The 23,130-nt window shown below is 44.0% G+C and overlaps 2 protein-coding genes across 3 annotated transcripts in view; both read left to right on the forward strand.

The window, feature by feature from the left end:
- Window positions 1-8,659, forward strand: part of LOC134452794 (proto-oncogene vav-like) — a 34,498-nt gene extending 25,839 nt beyond the window's left edge. The window contains exons 21-28 of one of the 2 annotated variants that reach the window (XM_063203396.1): window positions 161-297; window positions 2,716-2,781; window positions 3,017-3,048; window positions 3,692-3,802; window positions 4,323-4,410; window positions 5,670-5,796; window positions 6,253-6,407; window positions 6,992-8,659. In XM_063203396.1, the coding sequence (XP_063059466.1) occupies window positions 161-297; window positions 2,716-2,781; window positions 3,017-3,048; window positions 3,692-3,802; window positions 4,323-4,410; window positions 5,670-5,796; window positions 6,253-6,407; window positions 6,992-7,045 (770 nt within the window). In that variant the 3' untranslated portion in view covers window positions 7,046-8,659. The remainder of the gene's footprint in view (window positions 1-160; window positions 298-2,715; window positions 2,782-3,016; window positions 3,049-3,691; window positions 3,803-4,322; window positions 4,411-5,669; window positions 5,797-6,252; window positions 6,408-6,991) is intronic. The other variant, XM_063203405.1, reaches the window with a different exon arrangement.
- A 6,062-nt stretch (window positions 8,660-14,721) lies between these two features.
- On the forward strand, window positions 14,722-18,360 carry pin1 (peptidylprolyl cis/trans isomerase, NIMA-interacting 1). The gene is made up of 4 exons (XM_063203728.1): window positions 14,722-14,884; window positions 16,133-16,330; window positions 17,653-17,763; window positions 18,243-18,360. The coding sequence occupies exons 1-4, from the start codon at window positions 14,827-14,829 to the stop codon at window positions 18,350-18,352; spliced, it is 477 nt and encodes a 158-aa protein (XP_063059798.1). The 5' UTR covers window positions 14,722-14,826; the 3' UTR covers window positions 18,353-18,360.
- The last annotated feature ends 4,770 nt before the right edge of the window (window positions 18,361-23,130 follow it).

The raw sequence follows: 23,130 nt of genomic DNA on the forward strand, positions 1-23,130 counted from the left end.
CACCTCGCTTAGAACCAAGGCCGAGGCCGTTCTGAAAATCACACCGGCTTACTGGAATCTGGGCGGGGTAAACACATAAAAATGGGGCATGACCATGCAAAGGGACTTAACATAGTATTCATATTGCCATCTGTCATCTCCTCTTCTTTCATCTCCGCAGGTCTTCCTAAGATGGAGGTATGTGAAGAGTACTATGGCTTACCTCCGCCCCCCGTGGCTTTCGGCCAACCGCTGCACCTCTCCCACGGTGATGTCATCGAACTGACACGTGCGGAGGCGGACCTACAGTGGTGGGAGGTGTGTAAGGGGAAGGGGCTGATCTTTCTATGTCCAACTCATCATCTAACCTATTCTCATGAACGGCGTGACGTTTTCCATGAGTGTTTACGCCCATTTGTGGGGGAAAACAGCCAATGCAAGTCAATTGGTGGCGTTGGGTTTTAATAAACTAAAGATAAGGACCTGTAGACTAGAGTTGTTCACGCTCAACATGCCGAAAACGTGTTGTGTTGCCAGCTGTTCAAATAATATAGCGAAACAGCCATGGCTGAAGCTTGTACTTTGTTCATTTCGGGTAGCCGATGTAGCATGTAAGTTGATGAGACATTCGGTTTGTTTTCCCCTATAAATGGGCGTAACGCACATTTAGGAGAAAAGTACCCAGATGCCCGTTCATGAGTATACAATACAAAGAATCGGCTAGTAGAGTAAGATAAATCAAGTCCATACTTTTCCTGGATCCATGTGACGTCAGGTGAACGCCCCTTTTTAGGAGACCTTCAGTTAGGAGACCTTTGGAGACTTAAAGGGAGACTGTGTGACATTTTTAGTTTGTTTATTTCCAGAATTCATGCGGCCCATTCACTAATGTTACCTTTTTCATGAATACTTACTACCAGCAATCAAATTCTAAGTATTCATTATGACTGGAAAAATGGCACTTTTCATACATGAAAAGGGGGATCTTCTCCATGGTCCGCCATTTTGAATTTCCAGAAATAGCCATTTTTAGCTGCAAAAAGGACTGTACTTGGGCCATACTAGAAAATATTAGTTTATTACTGAGTAAACTTTCACGAAAATATGAAATCTGGCAATAGGCAACCCAGTTTCCATGAGCAGCATAGTTGCAGTACCTTTTTTGACCATTTCCTGCACAGTGTCCCTTTTAAGATTGAGAATAAAATGGGGTTCCCTTAGCGCTGTAGATGGCAGTAGCGCACATCTTATCCACCAAACACCACAGAAAGTGAAGAAGAGGGAGAGTACAACGTCCCCTCTGGAGACTGAACTTGAGCACACTCCTTTGCAATATAGGCGGGATTTGGGGTATCTTACCCTACTAGATGATTCTTTGATCTAACATCGAGTCTTCTCCTTTTGCTTGTGGCCACATGCCTTGCTGATGCTTCGCCTCCTGTAACAGAGGCTAACTAGCAGAGTTGGCGTGGAACGTTAGTAAACCTCCCTCCCTATAGCCTCATACAGTGTCGATGCCGTTGGGCTAGGACAGTGTTTCCCAACCAGGAGTACGTGTACCACTAAAGGTATGCGAGCACACTGCAGGGGGTACGCGGAAAAATGTAATAATAGCAAATTTATTGAGTGTAGTCACATTGGGATAGAGGAACAGAGCATGTGTGAGGGCGAGGGGGTACTCATCATATGACAAAATGGCTTAGGGGGTACGCAGGACAAAAAAGGTTGGGAAACACTGGGCTAGGGGACTGGTCCTTTAGTCCAGCGGTATTGGACTATGCCTCCCATTTCTGATCCGATGTAGTTGACGAGGTCGCAGGTTTGCGCCCAGAGGGAGGGGGACGAACAGGTGCAGGAAGACCTTCGTCACACTCTATTGTGAAAACGATCGCAGTCCGCCAAGGCACAACAACTTTTTCAAATGACCTTTGATTGGTGCGTTTGCAAAATTGAATAAAACTTCTGTCGCCTGGTATCAGGAGGACACAAGCAAATGGATACTCTCAACTGATACATCAGTTGGGCCCACTCTCTCTTTCTCACTCTTTCGTTTCTCTCTTTCTCTTTTTCTCTCTCTGTGTGACACAGAGAAATTATTCCTGTTGTTGATCAATCACGCACACGCACACACACACGCACACACACACACACACACACACACACACGAACCCTCTGACACTGGGGATCCACTCCTGTGTGTCTCCACTGTGTCTGTCTTTGAAGGGTGTCTTTCAAGAGGGAAGTTCATGGTGTGTGTGTGTGTGTGTGTGTGTGTGTGTGTGTGTGTGTGTCTGTGTGTGTCTGTGGTGTCTAGCGGGCAAGAAAAGTCCTCAAAATAACAGTGGGGCCTTCCTGTCCTTTAAATAAACAAGGTGGAAGTTGAAGTGGGCATCCATGCCTGAGACAGACATTAGACCACACTCACATTAGAGGAACTTAGTATGTGATACACTGTGTGTGTGTGTGTGTATGCGTTCGTGCGTGTGTGTGTGTGTGTGCGTGCATGCACATGTCCAAAGTGTGTCTGTGTGTGTACGTATGTGGGGTGGTGATTGGTGTTGTTCAATGTTTGTGTTTGTGCATTTTGTGCATCATTTGTAAATTATGTTATTGTTTACTGTGTGTGTGTGTGTGTGTGTGTGTGTGTGTGTGTGTGTGTGTGTGTGTGTGTGTGTGTGTGTGTGTGTGTGTGTGTGTCCATGTCTACACATGTGTGTGCGTGTGTGCGTGTTTCAGGGCAGGAATGTCACGGTTGGTGAGGTGGGCTGGTTCCCCTGTAATAAAGTGCAGCCCTATAGGCCGGTAAGCTTGCTTTCTATTGGATGATACTAATGTGACATGGCATCAAACTCCCCTCTCATTGGATGATAATATCATGACATTCAATTCTCCTAGTAGGCCTACTGTAGTATTACGTATAGAAACAAAGTGTGTGTGTGTGTGTGTGTGTGTGTGTGTGTGTGTGTGTGTGTGTGTGTGTGTGTGTGTGTGTGTGTGTGTGTGTGTGTGTGTGTGTGTGTGTGTGTGTGTTTCTCAGAACCCTACACCGGACCTATCTGGATTTCCTTGGTAAGTCATTTGCATTCGTGAATTCATATGTGTTCATATTACATTACATTACTTGGATTCAGAAGCAATGCAGTGCCACATTTTCCAAACGACCTGATTTCACCTGTACAATTAAGGCATTTGGACAGGTAAAACATGGCACTGGATTGTACGTAGCTTCTGAGTCCAGGTTGCCCAATATCATCATGGGTGAAGTAGTGAAACATAGTCCCCATAGATCCATGATACACCTAACCCCCATTGCTTATGTCACAACAAAAAGGCTAAGGGTGTCCGCAAGACCAAAAAGGTTGGGAAACACAGCTTTAGATTAAAGCAGCAAGTAATGCAATGTAATGATGCTGGGCGCTGTCGTCGCCTAATAGTTAAGGAGATGGGCTTTAGAACAGAGGGTTACAGGTTCGCATCCCACCCTTCCACTCCCTACCTCACTCCATGGCTGAGGTGCCCTTGAGCAAGGCACCTAACCCCATACTCCACTCCAGGGGCTGTAACCAATACCATGTAGGCCCTTCTTAAAATAACTGCATGTAAGCAACTAAGTTGCTTTGGATAAAAAGTGTCAGCTAAGTGTAATGTAATGTAATATTATGTAATGCTGTTGTCTAAGGATATGTAATTGAGCTGGTTCCGCGTTCTGCAGGTTTGCGGGGAACATGGACCGCTCTGAGGCTAAGAACCTCTTGCAGGCCCGATCGGATGGAACCTTCCTGGTCAGGCAGAAGGACGGCGGAGAGTTTGCCATCAGCATCAAGTGAGTGACATGCACACACACTTGTGCACACACACACACACACACACACACACACTCACACACACACACATACACACACACACACACACACACACACACACACACACACACACACACACACACACACACACACACACACACACACACACACACACACATATCCAGGGAAGCTGATGGGGACAAAGGGGTTAGTTCGCAACCACACACACATACATACAGCTATACTTTACCGGTAAGTCAATTATGTTTTCACTTCCACAGAGAACCAAGAACACAGTCACTCACAGACAGATAAAAACAACCCACATACTGTATTGTACCTTCAAGGAAGTTGATTTCAACAGTCTGTCTGTCTCTCTCTCTCTCTTTCTCTCTCTCACGCTGGATGTGTGGGATTAAACTATTGCTGTGCCTTACAATGGTGGTGCATAAGCATAAATCTTCTCTTCACATCTTAAAAAAATAAGGAAAAATAAAGAAAAATTGAAATTGTCCCTCTCTACTTGCCGTACCACCTCAGGTTCAACATGGACATCAGGCACATCAAGATCACATCGTCTGAGGGTCTCTTCCGGATCAACGACAAGAAGGCCTTCAAGGGCATTGTGGTGAGTTTTTTGCTAAGTAATTAGATTTTTTCCCTAAATATATGCTGCCCATTCACAATTTTTGATCTTTTCATGAATTACTAAGTGATATAGTATTTACTAGTGAGCAAAGTACAGTACGTTTTCCAGTGAAAGACATCTACAACCGGTAAATCAAAAAATGGCGGACATGGAGAAGATCTGCTTTGTTGTGCATTTGCCGATCCTTCCCCGTCTCTCGCTCCCTGTCTCTCCTCCAATGTCCTATCTAGAAAAATAAAGACTTAAAAGCCCAGTCGTTGTGGGCCTTCTTGGAGATTATCATGACGGTGTCTCCCTTGCGCAGGGACAGCTCCGAGCGGTCACACGCCGAGAAGTCGTGGTGCACGTACAGTAGCTTCAGGGGAAAAAAAGAACGAGCGGAGGATGTTGTCGAGAGGAGACGTTGTTGTTGTTCTAGTACTTCCTTTTTACTGGATTAATTAACCAAGCAGTACTGTAAAGCAGAAAATATCCACCCACCCTCCCATTGAGTGAATGAGTGTCAATGCAGAGGTTTCAGAAGCCCTGACACAGGTTTCCTCAGAAACTTTGCACAAAGTGAAAAACAATCGACGTGAAAGTAGCTGATGTATCAGTCTAGAAATATTTTTTTTGTGGGCATAGTTTCGCCTTGTCATCATTTTTCTGATCTGAAATTCCCTAAAGTCATGTAGAAATATTGGAACCATTCTGCCTTATGTCACAATGTCACTGATTGGTTAATATGTTTCTATTTTAGTTTTCTTTTTTTTACTTTGTCTTGTGGATGGACTTTTTTTGCTGCCTATGCAACACAAGCCTGAATAATACCACCCACATATACGCACACCGTATGACGCACGCACAGACAGACACAAACACAGACACACACGCTCACAGACACATGCACGCACGCGCGCACGCTCACACACACACACACACACACACACTCACACACACATTGTTGTGCAACTCACTGCATATCACCATGAGTTACTGGATGTTTTTTGTATCATTGTAACCACCAGACATGCTGATGTCATTGTTGTTTGAACGAGACCATCTGTTTGTTTTTTAATGGGTATTTCTCCTTTTTTTTCCATTCTCCCCCACTAACAAATACTCACACATATGTCTATGTTTTCTCTCTAACTGATTCTCTCTCTCTCTCTCTCTCTCTCTCTCTCTCTCTCTCTCTCTCTCTCTCTCTCTCTCTCACACACACACACACACGCACATGCTCACATGCACACACACAGGACATGGTTGAGTTTTACCAGCAGAACTCCCTGAAGGAGTATTTTAAGGAGGTGGACACGCCGCTGGTGAACCCTTATAAGATGCCGGAGCAGACAGGAGGCCCAGCCGCACAACCCCCTCGCCCAGGTAACACACACACTCTCTCTCTCTCTCTCTCTCACACACACACACACACACGCACACACACACACACACACACACACACACACACACACACACACACACACACACACACAGGAGGACCAGCCGCACAACTTCAACGCCCAGATAATACACACGCACACACACAGACACACACACACACATAGGAGGCCCAGCCGCACAACCTCCACGGCCAGGTAAAAAAATACACACACACACCAGGATCAGGGAGAACATGCACACACACATTCACGCCGCACAGGTAACACACACACATGCACGCACGCACGCACAGACACGGACACACACACACACACCAGGATCAGGGAAAACACGTACGCACACAGCCACCTCGTACAGGTCACACACACACACACACACACACCAATCTAACCCCTGTCTCTCCCTCGTCTCCTGTCCTCTCCCTCTTTTCTTCTGCAGCCCGTTCGAGCGCTCGGTACTTCGGGACGGCAAAGGTGCGCTACGACTTCTCGGCACGCGACCGCTCGGAGCTGTCCCTGCGCGAGGGAGACACCGTCAAGATCATCTCCAAGAAGGCCCACAACGGCTGGTGGAAAGGGGAGGTGTACGGGCGGGTACGTACGGATTTTACAATTATAATTTTGTGTTTATTTTTTATTTTTTATTTTATTTTAGTATGGTTTTCCAAGAAGGCCCATAACGGCTGGTGGAAAGGAGAGGTGTATGCGTGGATACGTATGGTTTTGACATTTTATAATTCTGTGTCCATCTCATTATGCAACCTGCTCCCGTCCTCAGCTTGTGCTTGTGGTCTTGGACCACGGACACACACAAAGGGGTCAGTTGTCCCAGACACGGGGGGCATTGTACATGTATTGGGTGGGGTGGGCCCTTTCGCGTGAATCTGACCAGAGCCCAGCCAAAACTGTCAGCATCCCTGTTTGGGTCAACGAGTATGCAGTGTTTTGATTTTACTTGTTGTTCTTAATCTTGATAAGAGTTGCACAGGCAGGTAACAAGGCCAACTGTTATTGTTGTACTATTCGAATGTAAATTAATTTTTAAAAAAATGTTGCAATGGGACAGCCCCAGCACCAGTAAATCGCTCTGGAGAAATGCTATGTCATACGCTCAGTCATACTTACACAATGTTAACCACACTCTCTGACGTGAGCAAACCCATTTCCTCTTTCATCAGGTGGGACTGTTTCCGGCCAATTACGTGGAAGAGGACAATTCTGACTACTGCTGATTAGGCCAGACCTCTCATACCTTTGGCTAATCCTGATTGGACAGCCACCTCAACTTTTTGCCATTGCTGATTGGTCAAACACATCCATGCCCCACCCATCCAGGAGCATAGTCCAACCAAACTGGAACTTTCATTACACCGTTGGTTGTGGGGAGAGGTGTGTGTGTGTGTGTGTGTGCGCAAAATCATGCAAATCTCATTGATCACCTTTGAGTTTTGAGACAGTTGATGACCTTTTAAGTCACACTCACACTTGCACACACTTCCTCTCAACCCTATGCAAATGGATTTTGTTTCTGAATTTCTCGATAATGGGCTAGGACGCAGAGATGTAAAAGAACAAGTAGAGGTTAAAAAAAAAGATCCCGACAAAAGTAACTTCACTGAGTAGTTGGCCTACAGTAAATGTAAACTAGTCTACCTGATTGTACGCTGGTTTGACCAAATTTGTGAATTTCTTTGTAAATTGTTGGGTTTTAGGTACTGGCTGGTGTAACAGCTATGTAATGGTATGTGCTAGTGCTGCACTACTTACACAATGAATTTACTATTACTTTTTACACCTATGCTAGGAGAAAAGGTTGTCTGTATCAGTGATGCACGCTGATGACTTAAAACTTGCGGTTATCTACCAAAATAATGTCAACATTTTCAATCAAGGGGATATCTGATATTTTGACACCTGTGTTATGGGGTAATGATGATGAATGATTATAAATGAAATGATGAATGCTTGTATGAAACTGTGCTGATACGACTTGTGTTTTGTTGTGTGATGCAGTGTATTTATCTGGTTGAAATAGTAGCGTGGGTGTTATGCAAGAATAGATATTGTTCGGATATGTCGTCGATAAAGTCATGTGATTTTCAACATTACGTCTTGACCGCTTTCTGTACAGTTTAGGTAACAAACGTCCCTCTGTGCAAACGGGGCAATGTAGAAATAACGGTACTGGGGGTGAGAATTTCCTGTTGTTTTTTTAATTATTATTTTCAAAGGATATCAAAATAAAAGCATCACAACAAAAGAAAAAAAAAGCTGTAACTATCCTCATTCATGATCACTGTCTTTTTAAAAACTCCTCACCATTGCTGCTTTGTCTACAGACACGTGTGGACGAGTAGACATGGATTCATTTGAATTGATTTTATGCAAAACTATCAGTACTTAAAACAACCTCATGAATGTTGAGAAACGGCGAACAAAACAAAAAAAAGACAAATGTTGGCGTGTCTGCGTTCATATATATGAATGAGTGTATTTATGTTCAATCCAAAAAGTGCACTAATTCACTGCATGGTAGTGCACCATGTAAGGAAAAAAAAACAATACAACTTGCACCCTGTGTGGTGGAAAAGTGAACATTTTGGACGTCGCCTTTGACTGTGTGTGTGCGTGTGTGTGTGTGCGTGCGTGCGTGCGTGCGTGTGTGTGTGTTGTGGAGAGTCTTGTTTGTGAGTGAGTGTGTGTGTGTGTGTGTGTGTGTGTGTGTTTGTGTTGCAGAGAGTCTCTCAGTTATGCTCCATCAACTCTGAATGTTGTCCAAGTGCTGCCACCTTCTGGCAGCTGCAGGTGTAGCATTCATTCATCCATCCATCCATCCTGGCCTCTACTGGTAGTACAATTCCAGGTTCATGCCGTCATGGATCTCATCTGAATAGTGAAGTCAAGGCAGATAACTCAAGGGCTCTGGTTGCAAATATGTAAATGATTACCTGAATTCACCATATAAAAATGAACATACTGTATGCATAACAATGATTTCTTCACTCTCCGACAACTGATAAAGGACTGTAAGGTCAGGTTACACATCTGACAGACAGACAGACAGACAGACAGACAGACATACTTTTATTGTCCCCAGAGGAAAATTTGTTCTCAGATCCTTCCTAAGATAACGAATAACGTTTCCAACGTTAACCCACCTCCCTCGGTTTGCAACTGGTCGATGCCAGAAAGGGCTGTGTTGAAGTTTCAACCAAACATTTCTTAGTCCCAATGGAACGTCCCTGCTTAAACCACGTCACCTCCTTGAACACGCCTCTACCCAGGGCCGTTGGAGCTGCTCGAAGTTGATTGCTTCCAACAAAGTGGGTGGAGTTCCCCAGCCCGGCAGAGCTCAGAAAGTACTTGAACGAGCTCTTTTCCTTAATCATTTAGCAATGCCAAAGGTGTTGCGTCATTAGGAGGGCGTAGCCTGGTTAAGATGGGGGAGGATCGGGAAATGACCTCGTGCCAGAATCGAACCCTGGTCCCCGGCACACCAGTCAATGTGTGGCTCAGCTGTTGAAAACTGAAAGTAAAGTCCGCGACACCAAGCTCCCGTTTCTCTTATTTTAATGTGACATTTCGGGCAGCATGCCCTGGGAGCTTGGTGTCGCGGACTTTACTTTCAGTTTTCATGTGATTTTGATAGTCCTGCACCCATTTTTTTATGACGGATGTGCATGTTTTTCTCTTTTTGACCATTGGCTCAACTGTTGAGCCACGGAGAGGGCCCTGTGTACACTCTTTACACTCATATCTGGCTGGTTGGTGACACCTGGCTATAAGCCTGTCTATGCATTGTAATTCAAATGTCACAATCTCATGACATTACATTACATTACATTTAGGTGACACTTTTATCCGGAGTCACTTACGTTTGTTATTATTCAGGGTATTGGTTATAGTCCTTGGAGCAGTGTGGGGGCACCTCAGCCATGGGGTGGTCAGGTGGGATTCGAACCTACAACCCCGATTGAAGTGGCGGCTAGTCAAACAAATATTTAGTCGCCAAGCGGCTGATATTTGGGAGAGTTGCTCGACTCGCTAGATTTGCAATAAGCTCCAGGACGCTTCACTTGCAGTTTGGTTGGCTTTATTTACTTATCTTCTTCTTCAGGGTTAAAAGGTTCAAAGGTATTCCATCCATATGACATCGCTAAAATCCCGTAATTCCAAGCATGGATTCCAGAGAGTGCAAAGTCAAACGTGCAGAAAGTGCAAAGGCTGTGCAAATTAGAGCTTAAAGTGCCAGATGTAATAAAATCATTGCACTATCAATGCGGTCGGCAAAAGTAGGCCATCCACAAATCACCCACTTTCTTACCAACTCCTCTGCCATATCCCCAGCACCAGGTGATATCCTAAAACTAATCACCAGGTGACCGAATCATGCACGTCACCACCCCCAACCTGTCAATCACAGTCTAAAAGGTGAAATCTGTCCGCAACACCGATATTGATAGACCAACTCCTTAACCAGTAGGCCATTGCTACCCCGTCAGTGTCAATTTGCTTATGAACACTCCTGTCCCTTGATACGCCCTGAAGAAGGCCATAAGGGCCGAAACGCGTAGGCATAGTAGCCAAATAAAAAAGGAAAAAAACCCAACCTTGAGTGCCTCAGCATCTGTCTTCCTACTCCTGTTTGGTTGTTATTGCAATAGCATAATTTGAGCTAAAACGTACTGTTAAATAACTATTGAAAGCCTATTGAACAACAAAGCAAAAGGATACAATCTCCCAGTGTCACGTGGTCCTTGAAAATTGTGTACCTGTAAAAAAAAAACAGAGAGAGAATAGACAGGTCAGCAGCAGTCTTCAAGCTCTAACTCATGCACAGCTTAGCTCATCATTCAATAGTGTGTCAGAGAGAGAGAGAGAGAGAGAGAGAGAAAGAAAGAAAGAAAGAAAGAAAGAAAGAAAGAAAGAGAGAGAGAAAGAGAGAAAGAAAGACAGAAAGAAAGGCCCAAGAGCAAGAGAGATACCCGAGACCTCAACATTTTTAGGTTGACCAGAGAGAGATTAGAGAAATAGAGAGAGAGACAGTGTCAGGCAGACAAACATGGCGTCAAAAAGGCCAGAGAATGAGAGAGAGAGAGAATCTGTGATTGTGTGTGTGATCAGTGAATGAGACAGAGGAGACAGAGGACAGAAAGAGACAGACAGACAGCTTTGCAGCAGGAATCCTATGGTACTCTCTCTCTCGCTCACACACACACACACACACACACACACACACACACACACACACACATCACACATCATCATCATCATTTGAGGACAGTAAGAGAAAATGAGAGAATGAGAGAATGAAAAGAAGAGGCCGAGATAGCGACAGCTCCGTCTCTCACCATTTCTTGAGGACGATCTTGTCCCACCGGGTGCCAGTCTGGGCGGCGATGAGCTTCTTCAGGTCACCGATGGTGTCCTCTGAGCTTAGGGTCAAAGGTCAAGGATCAAATGGACATGGACGGCTGCTGGTCAATCAAACTGACAGACTATGGGCTAATTCAAATAATAATAGCAATATAAATATATAAATATAATAATAATACATGGGTTTTGGACAGCGCTCAAAGAAGCTTCACAGGCATTACAGCATACAAACGCAATACGGATACATACAAAGACATAGAGAGGCTCAACAAAAGTACAAGAGGGACCCAACAAAACAAAAGAGTAAGACAATATTCTCACTTGTCATTTTGTGTTTACATGATACTAAGCTTACACTTGGCGGACACTTCAATCCAATTCATCATGTAGTCAAACTCATATTCAAGGGGTCATGCAGATAGACTGCTGACCACTTTCTTACAATGTAAGAAAAACACAAAAAATTGCATAACAACATTGCCCTATAGACATAACTTGAAGGCCAGCTCACTAAAACTGTGACGAGTGGCATCCAAATGGCTACCTCTCTCTGTACTGTAACTAAAGTATGACATCAATGGGGACACTACAACAACGTAGAGAAACAGGAGATTAAGATTAATAAACGATTTTAAAAAAAGTATTTCCGCATTCATCTCTAAACAAGGATACTTGCACTTCACCCGAACCTTCTTGCCCAGACGGTCGTTGCACACCACTTCAATCATCTTCTCAACTCTTCTCTGCCACCAGAAAATGAAAAGTCTGTTTGGTGAGGCAAACAGACAAGGCAACAAATGTTTAGTAATGCAGAGGCAGTTCAAAGTGAAAAACCAAAAATAACAAAACATCACAGACAGGCATTAGTATCACACATCATTTGGGCACTGCAATATAGGCTACTCAAGTGTCAAGTCAAGTGACGCCTTCAACAATGCTGCAATATTGTTGGGTGGACAGTCATTTTACCATGAAAAACTGGTATCACCACCTAAAATGGAAATGTCATTGCCATAATTGCCAACTTAGGTTACTCAGTCTATTAAGAGCCTTGTAGCAACCCAATGTAAGTAGGCGGCTGGATGTGAGTGCCCGGATATCCGCCCGAGTATTTACGTCTATTTTACCTCAGCTACTCGCGTTCGGTCGTGTATTTACGACAGTTTAACCTCAGCTACTTGATTTCGGTCCGATTTGAGTCTGACTGAAGGAGGGACATAGGTGCCGTGCGTAAAGAGCCCACCGCACATCGCCGTTTCGGCGACACCAGAAAGTTCCTTGATTTCCCAATCAAAGGAATAAACCCTGTGACATCAAAATAATAATAAAAAAGTATACAATGAAATTATAACTTAAAACCGAATTGATTTGGGTGTGAAAATTAAACTGTCTCAACCGGGCACCCAAAGGGAATTCATCAAAAGATAACGGCGTTACTTTCTCGTCGGCATTATTTTGTGTTTATTAGGCTATCCAGGAGGACTGAGCTGAAAACTGCAGCAGTCACCTTGCACAGTTCTAGCTGCTCTGAAGCACGTGCGTGTCTAAGCAAATCATCCTGCCCATTCGCAATGTTAAATAAAAAGTTTTGCACAAGGCTAGGCTATAGTCTAAAATAGACACTGGAATAGCCCGTTTCGGAAGGCATTAAAGTCACGAGTTTACCCAGTCTAAATGTAGCTAGCACCCGGGAAGTTTCTGAGTTTTACTCCTTACATTAGTGAAACATAATATCAGGATATCCAACAAGTTAAAAGAATATCTGGGCATAACATTTAAAAGTGTCAGTGCAGAATTAAACTGGGCGCTGAATATAAATATTGGAGCCATTCTCCCTCCGTGTCTAGATACAGTCAGAGGCGCGCGCGCACGCTCTTATTTCTGTATTATATGAAAATATCCTAAAACGGTCACAACATCAGAGGACCTTCGTGGTGGAGGATAGGCCTACTTGCGGCGGGGGCCGAGACCGAGTTGTTACGGGACACTCTTAATATTATTGAAGGGACAGACCATGCTCGATACTTTACCCGGTCTAAATGTAGCCCTCGAAAAGTTATGCCGCATAGGCCTATTGTGCAGATTGATGCCAACAACACGTGAAACTAGGCACATTGGAGACTAGAGCCTATAATTTAGACATAGCCTATTCATTTAAACTTAAAAGTGTCAGTACAGAATCAAGCGGGACGCTGAAATATTGGAGCCAGTAACTTCGTGTCCGGTGGACAGCCTATTGTGCAGACGTGTGCGCACGCACAACTAATTTCTCTCCCATTGCTAATCAAGCCTCCGATCTCCAAAAAGACACGGGCACTCAGGATAACCGTTTACACGAGCTGTTTAAATAATGTGATGCACGTTCTTCATGACATGGCATGGTTTGGCCACCCTAAATTCAACATGACTGCATTCGCACATATCGTTTAAACATCCATGATGGAATTGTCACTCTTAATGTGCAAGTATTGGATATGAAAAAAAGATCCTAAAACGGTCACAACACCAGAGGACCCGTGGTGGTGTGGTGGATATTTGCCGCGGGGACCGAGGCCGAGTTGTTACGGTAGGCTACAGTCATATTATAGAAGGGACAGTCAGGCGACACAGCGCGACTCACATAGGGTAGCTGTGGTACCGCAAAGCATTCCTGATGGTGGAAATGAATGCAAATGCATGCAAATACTCGGGCGGATATCCGGGCACTCACATCCAGCCGCCTACTTACATTGGGTTGCTACAAGCCTTCTCATGTCAAAAAGTTAGCTTGCATTCATTGCCAACAAGTACACTGCATTGAAAGCTACATAACAAGGGATAAGCAAGAAAGTACTGTACTAGGGTAACGCCAATTCAACCTCACGTCATGCGCCTGCCACCAATGATCATTTATGGTACAGACAGTGTTTTTGGTTACATGGCAGGCAACTTGAAATGCAATTCTGGAATTATCCCACAATACATTTAACATGCTAATACTACATCTCGCTAACGTTGACAGACGCTTAAGTGAATGACCATTCATGGTAGAAGATCTGCCACATGTGTAGTATTACAGGCAGTCCATTCACAAGTGGAAAAGACTTTGATTCAGGCTGTTGGCATGCTGAAAACGTGTTGTATACTAACTTGTTTTTTGCCCAAATTCAGCAAATATCCACAGAAAAAGAAGACGAAGCTTGCACGTTTGGTGTTCTTGATCAGGCGGAAAACAAACCCCGGTTACAACTGGTAAGAGCCAATCAAACGCTGTAAATAATGAGTGACAGCAAATACTGACCAATAAGTTCGCACGTGAGGTGCAAGAGGGAATGCCGTCGCCCGTTCCGTATTGTCGTGCAGGAAAAACTGTCGTGAATTGACATAGATTTACCCAAACTGTCATAAAACTGGACAAAACCATTTTCTCTGCTCGTGTTAACCGAATGTGTGATACTAGAAGGAATTGTCGTTATTATAATTTGCTTGAAACAGATACATATTACTTCTTGTTTTAATACGTCTATTTCTGGTTCACGCCCGGTGCTGCTCACATCTCTTCTGCCCTCTGTTGACGAGGAGCAAGTGCAACATTTGGAAAAGGGTGCAGTGTGACAACGGGGGAAGCTGACCAACAAATACTTATTACCCGATAAAAATGGCAGATGATGAGAAATTACCGTCCGGATGGGAGAAGCGCATGAGTCGCAGTTCAAGTAAGTCCAGTGATCAATCAAACAAGGCACGCGTTTTACAATCAACATTGTCATCCAACTGCAATTCGCATGCAACGGAGGCTAGACCCCTGTTAGCTGACGTTAGCTAACTGCAGCACTGTTGTTCCCTGGCCACCAGTCAATGCAATATTGTACAGTACGTAACTTTGTCAGCAAAACACATGTCCCTGCTGGCTCCCTCTTGGCGGGGGACTGTACAAAACGACATGCATAACCTTGTGCTGTGCTACCTTGTTAAATTCTAGCAATGTTGTGCTAGGTAGCATGACCACCACTGTTGTAGTTGTGTTAGTCAGCTAAAATCAGCTAGCACAATTTCCTCTCAATGTTTTTATCGTTGAGAACCTCTCTGTCTGTCTTGGAGATACTCAAGTAAGGACATGTTCTCACCCTAGTCATTAAATGATAAAGTCTGCTTGATCAATAACATTGAACTTCGCGGGAAAGTCATAGAATGGGGTTTGTGTATCTGGCGCGAATTAGTCATTCTGTGTTCCATTCATTCTGTGCCTACTAGGCCCAAGCCCAACTACGGTGTCGCGTTGCCTAAATAGACCTTGTGTGTGTAGTCTCTAGGCCAGAGCTACCGCACACTGCACCTCAAGTCTCGGTCAGCTAGAACTAGAGCTATCCCTGAATCAGTGGTTCACAGGTTACACTCTTGGTCAAAAGAGTTAGGTGTCCAACTGGACTTCTTTTAGGATTTACTGAAGAACTTCATTTATTAATATTGTGTTGGAACTACATGAGTTTATATAGTCATTACACTATGATGTCTTTAGGACGAATACATAAATCAAATGTGGAATTGCAATATATGCTTCATTACACCTGTCTTCAAAACACCTATCCTATATTAGATTCCAAGTGTCATGTGTACGTGCTATTCACATAGAGTCAGGGTGTGTTAGCCTGATCATCATCGACGTTCAAATCCAGATCCTGTCAAACACCCATAAATCGGCCCCACTGTGGCTCTTGCGGTTAGGGCACTGGGCTGCTACCCCAGTGACCCGTTTTCGATTCCGGCCCCGGTCATATGCAAATCCTTCCTCATCTCTCTCTCTCTCTCTCTCTCGCACTGTACTATTATAATTAAAGCTATAAAAGACCAAAAAAAGAGTCATAAATCTCTAGTAGGGTTGGGAACTGACCTAAGCCAATGTGACCCATTTTAATTTAACCCCACTCCAAACGCTTTGTGTTTCCCCTCTCTCTCCCCCACAGACAGGGTGTATTATTTTAACCACATCACCAACGCCAGCCAATGGGAGCGGCCAACGGGGTCATGTGACGGGCGGGGCGAGCCAGACAAGGTGCGCTGCTCTCACCTGCTGGTGAAGCACAACCAGTCCAGGAGGCCGTCGTCATGGAGAGAGGAGAATATCACGCGCAGCAAGGACGAGGCACTGGACCTCATTCAGAGTAAGTGGAGGAGGAGGAGTGTGTGTGTGTGTGTGTGTGTGTGTGTGTGTGTGTGTGTGTGTGTGTGTGTGTGTGTGTGTGTGTGTGTGTGTGTGTGTGCATGCGTGCCAGGGATGGAAATAAGCATTCCACCTGGCAATGACGGTCAATTTGGCCTTTGGCGGGTGAAATATGTCAACCATCCCGTCACTTTGAAGGATGAAATTTTTCTACAGGCGCTCAGGTTGATGCTGAATTATACGCAGCAATGCAGCATCCAACATCAAAGGTTTAAGCAAATTGGTAATGAAAAGAGTTATTGTCATCACAATAACTGAATTTATGACCTCTGAAACAAAAGTATTGATCAGAAAATGATCTTACTTTGCATTATAATGTTTGGAATGGCTGAATATGAACTGGTAAAAATGGTGACTGGTAAAAATTGTGAGTGACTGGTAGATTTTCGAATCTACCTACCACAGTGGCTGGTGGGGAAAATGTTTAAGTTCCACCCCTGGTGCGAGCGTGTGTGTGCAATAAGGTATGGAAAGTATAACACAGCCCTAAGGTATTGCTCATGGTTTGCACCGCTTGAAAGGCCCGCATACGCCTACACATACTGTGATGCATATAGAGACGTCTGGCTCTAATGATGTTGATGGTGAAGAATTAGGGAGTGAGGGGTGGGGTTCTGTAGAAAGAAAGTGTAAGCTTAAATGAGTTGGGGCATGTGATGCTATTCAGTCAGTGAAGTACAATCATCAGTTGACAACACTGAATACAAGCAGGTTGTGTACGTGCAAAGTTTTACAATATTGAACGCACGTCTAACATACTGACTTAGATGACACCTTTGTCCAAAGCGACTTTAAGTTACTTGTAGAAGTATTTCAAAAGGAAAAAGTTAAGCGAACCTGATGACGCACAGAGGCGAAACACGTTGTTCGCTCTGAATAAAAGTGCATGAAGTCAAACAAGTGTGCGGTTAACTTTTCCCTTTTGAAATATTGCATATTCCTGCGTTTACCAGCACCTAGAAGCTGTGCATGGATCTTTTGAACTTTTAGTCGGAGAGAAGTGTCGGGTTAGTAGGTGCCATGCTCAAGGAGGGTACCTCAGCCAATGAGTGAGGTAGGAGGTGGAAAGTCCTTAACTCAGTTGAAGGAGAGGATTGTGCACATCCCAGGGAAAGGTGCAGGACGAAGGTCAACTGTAGTTTTTCCTTTTTGTTGTGTTTTATTTTTTCATGGCAGGAAGGTCCTTAACTACCAGGCCACAAGTGCACTAAGATGATTAATAACGTAGATATCGATGTTGTTGTTTTTGTTTGTCTGTGGCAGAGTACATTGAGAGCATCAAGTCTGGCGATGAGAAGTTTGAGACCCTGGCCTCCCAGTTCAGTGACTGCAGCTCAGCCAGGAACGGAGGAGACCTGGGACCTTTTGGACGTGGTATGACACACACACACACACACACACACACACACACACACACACACACACACACACACACACACACACACACACACACACACACACACACACACACACGCATGTAGTTTGCTGAAGCTTGCCTTCACACATGCACGACAGATACTAAACTTCACCCACCAAGAATTCATCTGCCAAGAAGGCACACACACACACACACACGCGCGCGCACACACGCACACACACACGCGCGCGCACACACGCACACACACGCACAGTTGGGTGCACAGACACATAGGTTTGTCCACAGACACGTGTATATATACAGGCACGCAATCCGGTAACAAGCTGCACTTTTACACTTTGGCTTCTGCTACAGTATCCAAGACACAGAAAACACAGTGGTATGAAACCCTCTTCTTCCCCTGTGTATGTGTGTGTGTGTGTGTGTGTGTGTGTGTGTGTGTGTGTGTGTGTGTGTGTGTGTGTGTTTCCCTCAGGTCAGATGCAGAAGCCGTTTGAGGATGCCTCGTTTGCGCTGAAGGTGGGAGACATGAGCGGACCCGTGTTCACCGACTCCGGAGTTCACATCATCCTGAGGACGGGCTGAGACGGATGGGGGGGGGAACTGCACTGGGGGATGATGGGAAGGGGGGAAGGGGACGGGCGAGGGGGATAATGTGATGTGTAAGGGTTTTGTGGAGGGGGCTATGGCATGATGGTGGGGTCTGGACTCTGCAGTTCAAAGGCACATTATCAGGATGGGCTGAAGGGGACTGCACTGGAGGATGTGTATGTGTGTGGGGGGTGTTCTGGGGTTCTGGGAAGGGACTGTGGGGGGGGGGGGGCTATGGAATGGGTGATGTCAACTATGGAGTTCACATCGACAGAATGTGCTGAAAAGCTTACCAAGGCAGGGCGCACGGGACAAAGGGGGTGGGACAACTGGACTGGACTGGTCGAACTCCAGTAGGGGTGGGACAATTGTGGGTTGCGTTCGTGATGGCGCATTTCTGTGCAATGCGAAATTGCACTGCATTCTGGTTGGAAAATTCTAACCAGAATGCATTGAAATGAAAGTGTGCATGCACGCTGCGCAGAAATGAGCCGTCACAAACGCAGCCATAATTTGAAACGGGAGGGGTTCTTCATAAGGCGAGGGGATGATCTTTACTCTTATGTGCTCTACTCTGCTCTACCAAGTGCAATCCAGCTCCTCCGATCAACACCTCTCCAAGGAAGGACTGCTGTGAAACATGCACACATGCATCCAGACTCGCATACAAATCTTATATTCTTAAATACTGTATATGAATGCTGCACTGCGCTGGTTGGTTTTTTTTCTTCTCAATTCCGGTCCTTCAGACAAGAAACAAACATAAACAAATTTGTCTGAAGATAAAAATCTCCTCCTGGTTCTTCGCGTACATACAAGCACACACGCACAGTCACAAATTTACATGTTGAGAACTTAAGAAGTGTAGATGGGTCAAAGACGTCCAACATGAAATTGTCATTCAGTGCAACATACTTTTGCTTACTGCAACTGCAAAAAACCCATGATTTTTTTTATATTCCAAGTGGCTTTCATGCATTCACTTGAAAAAGAATTAAAAATCATGTTTTATTTTACAATTACAATAAGCAAAAGTATCTGTTGCACGGAATGACAATTTCATGTTGGAGGTCTTTGACCCAGATGTGTGCTATTAAGGGTTCAATGGCTTCCATTTCAGTATGATAAAAGGCTGTTCTTAATTTCAACGTGATTCGACAAGTCGGGCTGTCCTTCCCCTCTCTTGACATCAAGGGGCCAATGACTTGTGTTGTATGTACTATGCATGCGCTGTATGGACAGTGCGTACTAGAAGCCATGGGACTCGATAGCAAGTAGGCTATACTGTCTCTTGATGCTTCCAACTGTGGAGTAACACTCCTGTATATCTGCAGTCTGCACATCCACCAGGTCTCTCCTTACCCACATACCCAGAATTGTATGAAGTAGAGGTCTTCTTACAGATGCCATTACAACTCATTAGTAGTGTGATATTACGTAGTGGAAACCATGCAATATCGCACCACTAGTGTTATTACTGAAATATGTAAGAGTGCGTCTACTTCAACTTTATACTTCAACTCTGCTCATAACCACCTGGGTTAGTTAGGCCGTCTTTTTGTCCACACCTATCAAAGATCCAAATCTGTCCACATGTTCAGGAGTTGTTTTTCTTTCCATAAAACCTTAGCCTTTATCATCCAAAGTTAACATACACCAATGGTGTCACGCAACCGCAAATATTCCATAAACCAACATGTACCACCACCATTATTCACCATCAGCTTTGCACGCTTCTTGACCTCATAGTCATGACAGAAACAAAACAGAAAGCATAAGTAGTGATCTCACCAACAAAAATGCCAATTTAGCCCGGTCCCAATATCGATGCTTTTTAAAGGCTACCGGGTTCACAGATTATTATTTTTTAATTGAGAATTGATAAACTTAGCTGTGATTGGCTACAAGTATTGTACCAAACACGGCGCTGATTGGTCAGCATAGGGCCAACTAGGCTTGTCCCTTTCCTGTGTTTATGTGTGTGTGATGAGTGATGTTGAAAAATAAAAAAGTGGAAGAAAATAAAGTTGATTTGTCACGTGACCAAAACACTATGTGTCTTTTGACTGTTGCTTAAGATCTATGTTGATGTTCATATTCATTAGACTCCAGTCATGTTGGCTTTATTGTCAATTAATTTCTATACATGCACCGGACACATTGGTTTTTCATCAATTGAACGGTCAACTCATCCCAAATCTGGTAGGAGTCAGTTGGAAAGCAAAAATAAGCAAATAAAGCAAAAGGCAGACCTGACACAAGAAAACCATTCAAAAAGTAAGAGGGCAAGTACCATTAGGCCTATCTATGCTGCATGTTGTTTACAAAGCGCAATATTTTTTATATGAGGAATAAATTAAATATTGGACGTCTTTGGCATTCAAAGTTGTGTTTCACACCTTGGCTATTTCCACCATGATGCATAGGCCTGCATGCTGGGACGCATAACCTCCAAACTCCCATTTCCAAGCAAAAACAAAAAACATAAATATGATAGTAACATATTGATATTGCCATACATTTAACAAACATTTATCCAAAGCCACTTCAAAAACAGGGCAGGTTCAGTGACATACAGTATATGGGATAAAATACAGAGCACAACATGGCTATTGCAGATGAATAGGGTTACTTTTTGTTTTCAAGGTTTATGAATGTCTTGGTAGAAAACCTTTCCATATCATCAGAACCACCTTATAAAGCAGATGTTTGTGTATTTTGCCTCTTTACTACCCCCTAGTGAACATAAGCTGAAACTACACCAAGATATTTCTACACACATGTATGGTAGGTAGGCTACGCACACACACTCCCTTGCAGCCAGGGCTTTTCGCTCCAGTGTTCTGGCCCAGTATTCCATGTGAATGTGAAGAGGGAGAGGAAAGGTGCTCGACACTCCACCTGCTGGACAAAATGCAGAACGACAAGCAAGGAGTGAAACTAGCTCTGCTGGACAAAGGTTATCTTTCCATTCATTACCAAGGACTCCTCCTACGATTACATCAGAGGGGAGGCAAAGAGAATTCATTACTCACAGTCAGTGGTTTCATCTGTGGCTGAGCTAGCAAGTTCAAAGCACGGCAACCCACTTTTCATCACATCCGTCCGCTTCAAAATCCACTGTCCGAGAGTCCCGAAGGAATTATGATAATTAATAGAACATGGCAAGACATGGTGCATATAATTTATACTCTTTGTCTTAAAGGGGTATGCCACTATTTTGGGGCTTAATACAGTTAAAATCGTTGGCTGGGGTTTATAAAGGTGGTAAAGTGTCTTATTTTTCATGTTAAGCGTTGCCTTGCTTTAAGACAAGTTAAAAGAGGGCATTTGTCGCTAAGCTAGTGAAAGTCAATGTATCCGTGTAGCATGCTTCAATGCTACACGGATACATTGACTTTCACTAGCTTAGCGACATATTCCCTCTTTTAACCTGTCTTAAAGCAAGACAACGGCTTACACTTTACCACCTTTATAAACCCCAGCCAAAGATTTTAACTGTATTAAGCCCCAAAATAGTGGCATACCCCTTTAACTTTTTACTCTACCCGTATTGTTTTTTTTTAAAGCCTACCTGTTTCCATAAACAGGAAGAGTGTATGTGTTGTCTGTTAACATAATATGTTTATTAACATATTAACATAATAATAATACAGTGTTAACATTATATATTAATTATATACCAATGTCTGTCTACTCTACCACGAGTGTGAATGGACATAGATGTTATTCAGCAGTTGCGTAGGCCTATCAAATGCATGGACACAAAGGGGGAAGTGTTGATGACAAATTTAAGTATTTGTTACCAAGGAGGCCAAGGAGGTTATCTTTTTGGCTGCATTGGTTTGTTTGTTTGTCTGTCAGCAGGATAACTAAAAAAAAGGCAATGAACATATTTGGATGAAACTTTGTGGAGTCGTTGGAAATGAAAAAAGGAACAAGTGGATACATTTTGGTGGTGATACGGATCACAAGCCGGATCCAGGAATTTAAAAAAAAGATTCTTCACGATTGTGGGATAGGGCGAATTTTGACATTCCAGTTTCTAACTCCACAAAAAAGGAGGCAGAAGGACTTGGGAAAAAAATAGGGTGTAACATAGTCAAGTGTTCTATCAAACAGCTTCCATGGCGGATGCCTGCACTCTCTGAATACATTTCTAGTTTAAATTGTTTTGGGCTTTTCTTGCCTTTAGGCTATTGAACAGCAGGCTATAGGTAGCCTGGAACTTCCATAGTGCCTTTAGTTCTACACAATCATTTCAATCTGAAAGACAATCTCACTTGCGATAAGGTCTGGTGTTAACCAGGCAAGGCTATAGGCTGAGAGGAGACAACAATGGAAGAGAGAGAGAGAGATAAGTAAGAGTTGGAAAATGACCATGGGTCAGAATTGAACCCGGATCCATGGTGTAGCAGTGCCTTAGCAGTTTGAGCTACAGTCAAGGCCAAGTCAAGGGGGATCTGTGCCAGACACACAGTTTTAAACACACACACACACAATTTAGGTGAACAAACACCACCGAAATTCACCGGGACACAGAAACAGGCTTTCTCTCTCTCTCTCTCTCTCTCTCTCTCTCTCTCTCTCTCTCTCTCTCTCTCTCTCTCTCTGTGTAATTGGAGACTCTGATGAAATAGCAGTTTGACTGGTTCAGCAGCTTTTAGAGGGGTGTGTGTGTGTGTGAATCTACATGAATGAATGGCATTATATCAGTGCACTTTGCCCAGTCTTTTAGAAACAGACATCCATAAAGATTCTCCTTCAACCAG

The sequence above is a fragment of the Engraulis encrasicolus genome, chromosome 1 (genome assembly GCF_034702125.1).
Source record: "Engraulis encrasicolus isolate BLACKSEA-1 chromosome 1, IST_EnEncr_1.0, whole genome shotgun sequence".
Taxonomy (NCBI): Eukaryota; Metazoa; Chordata; class Actinopteri; order Clupeiformes; family Engraulidae; genus Engraulis; species Engraulis encrasicolus.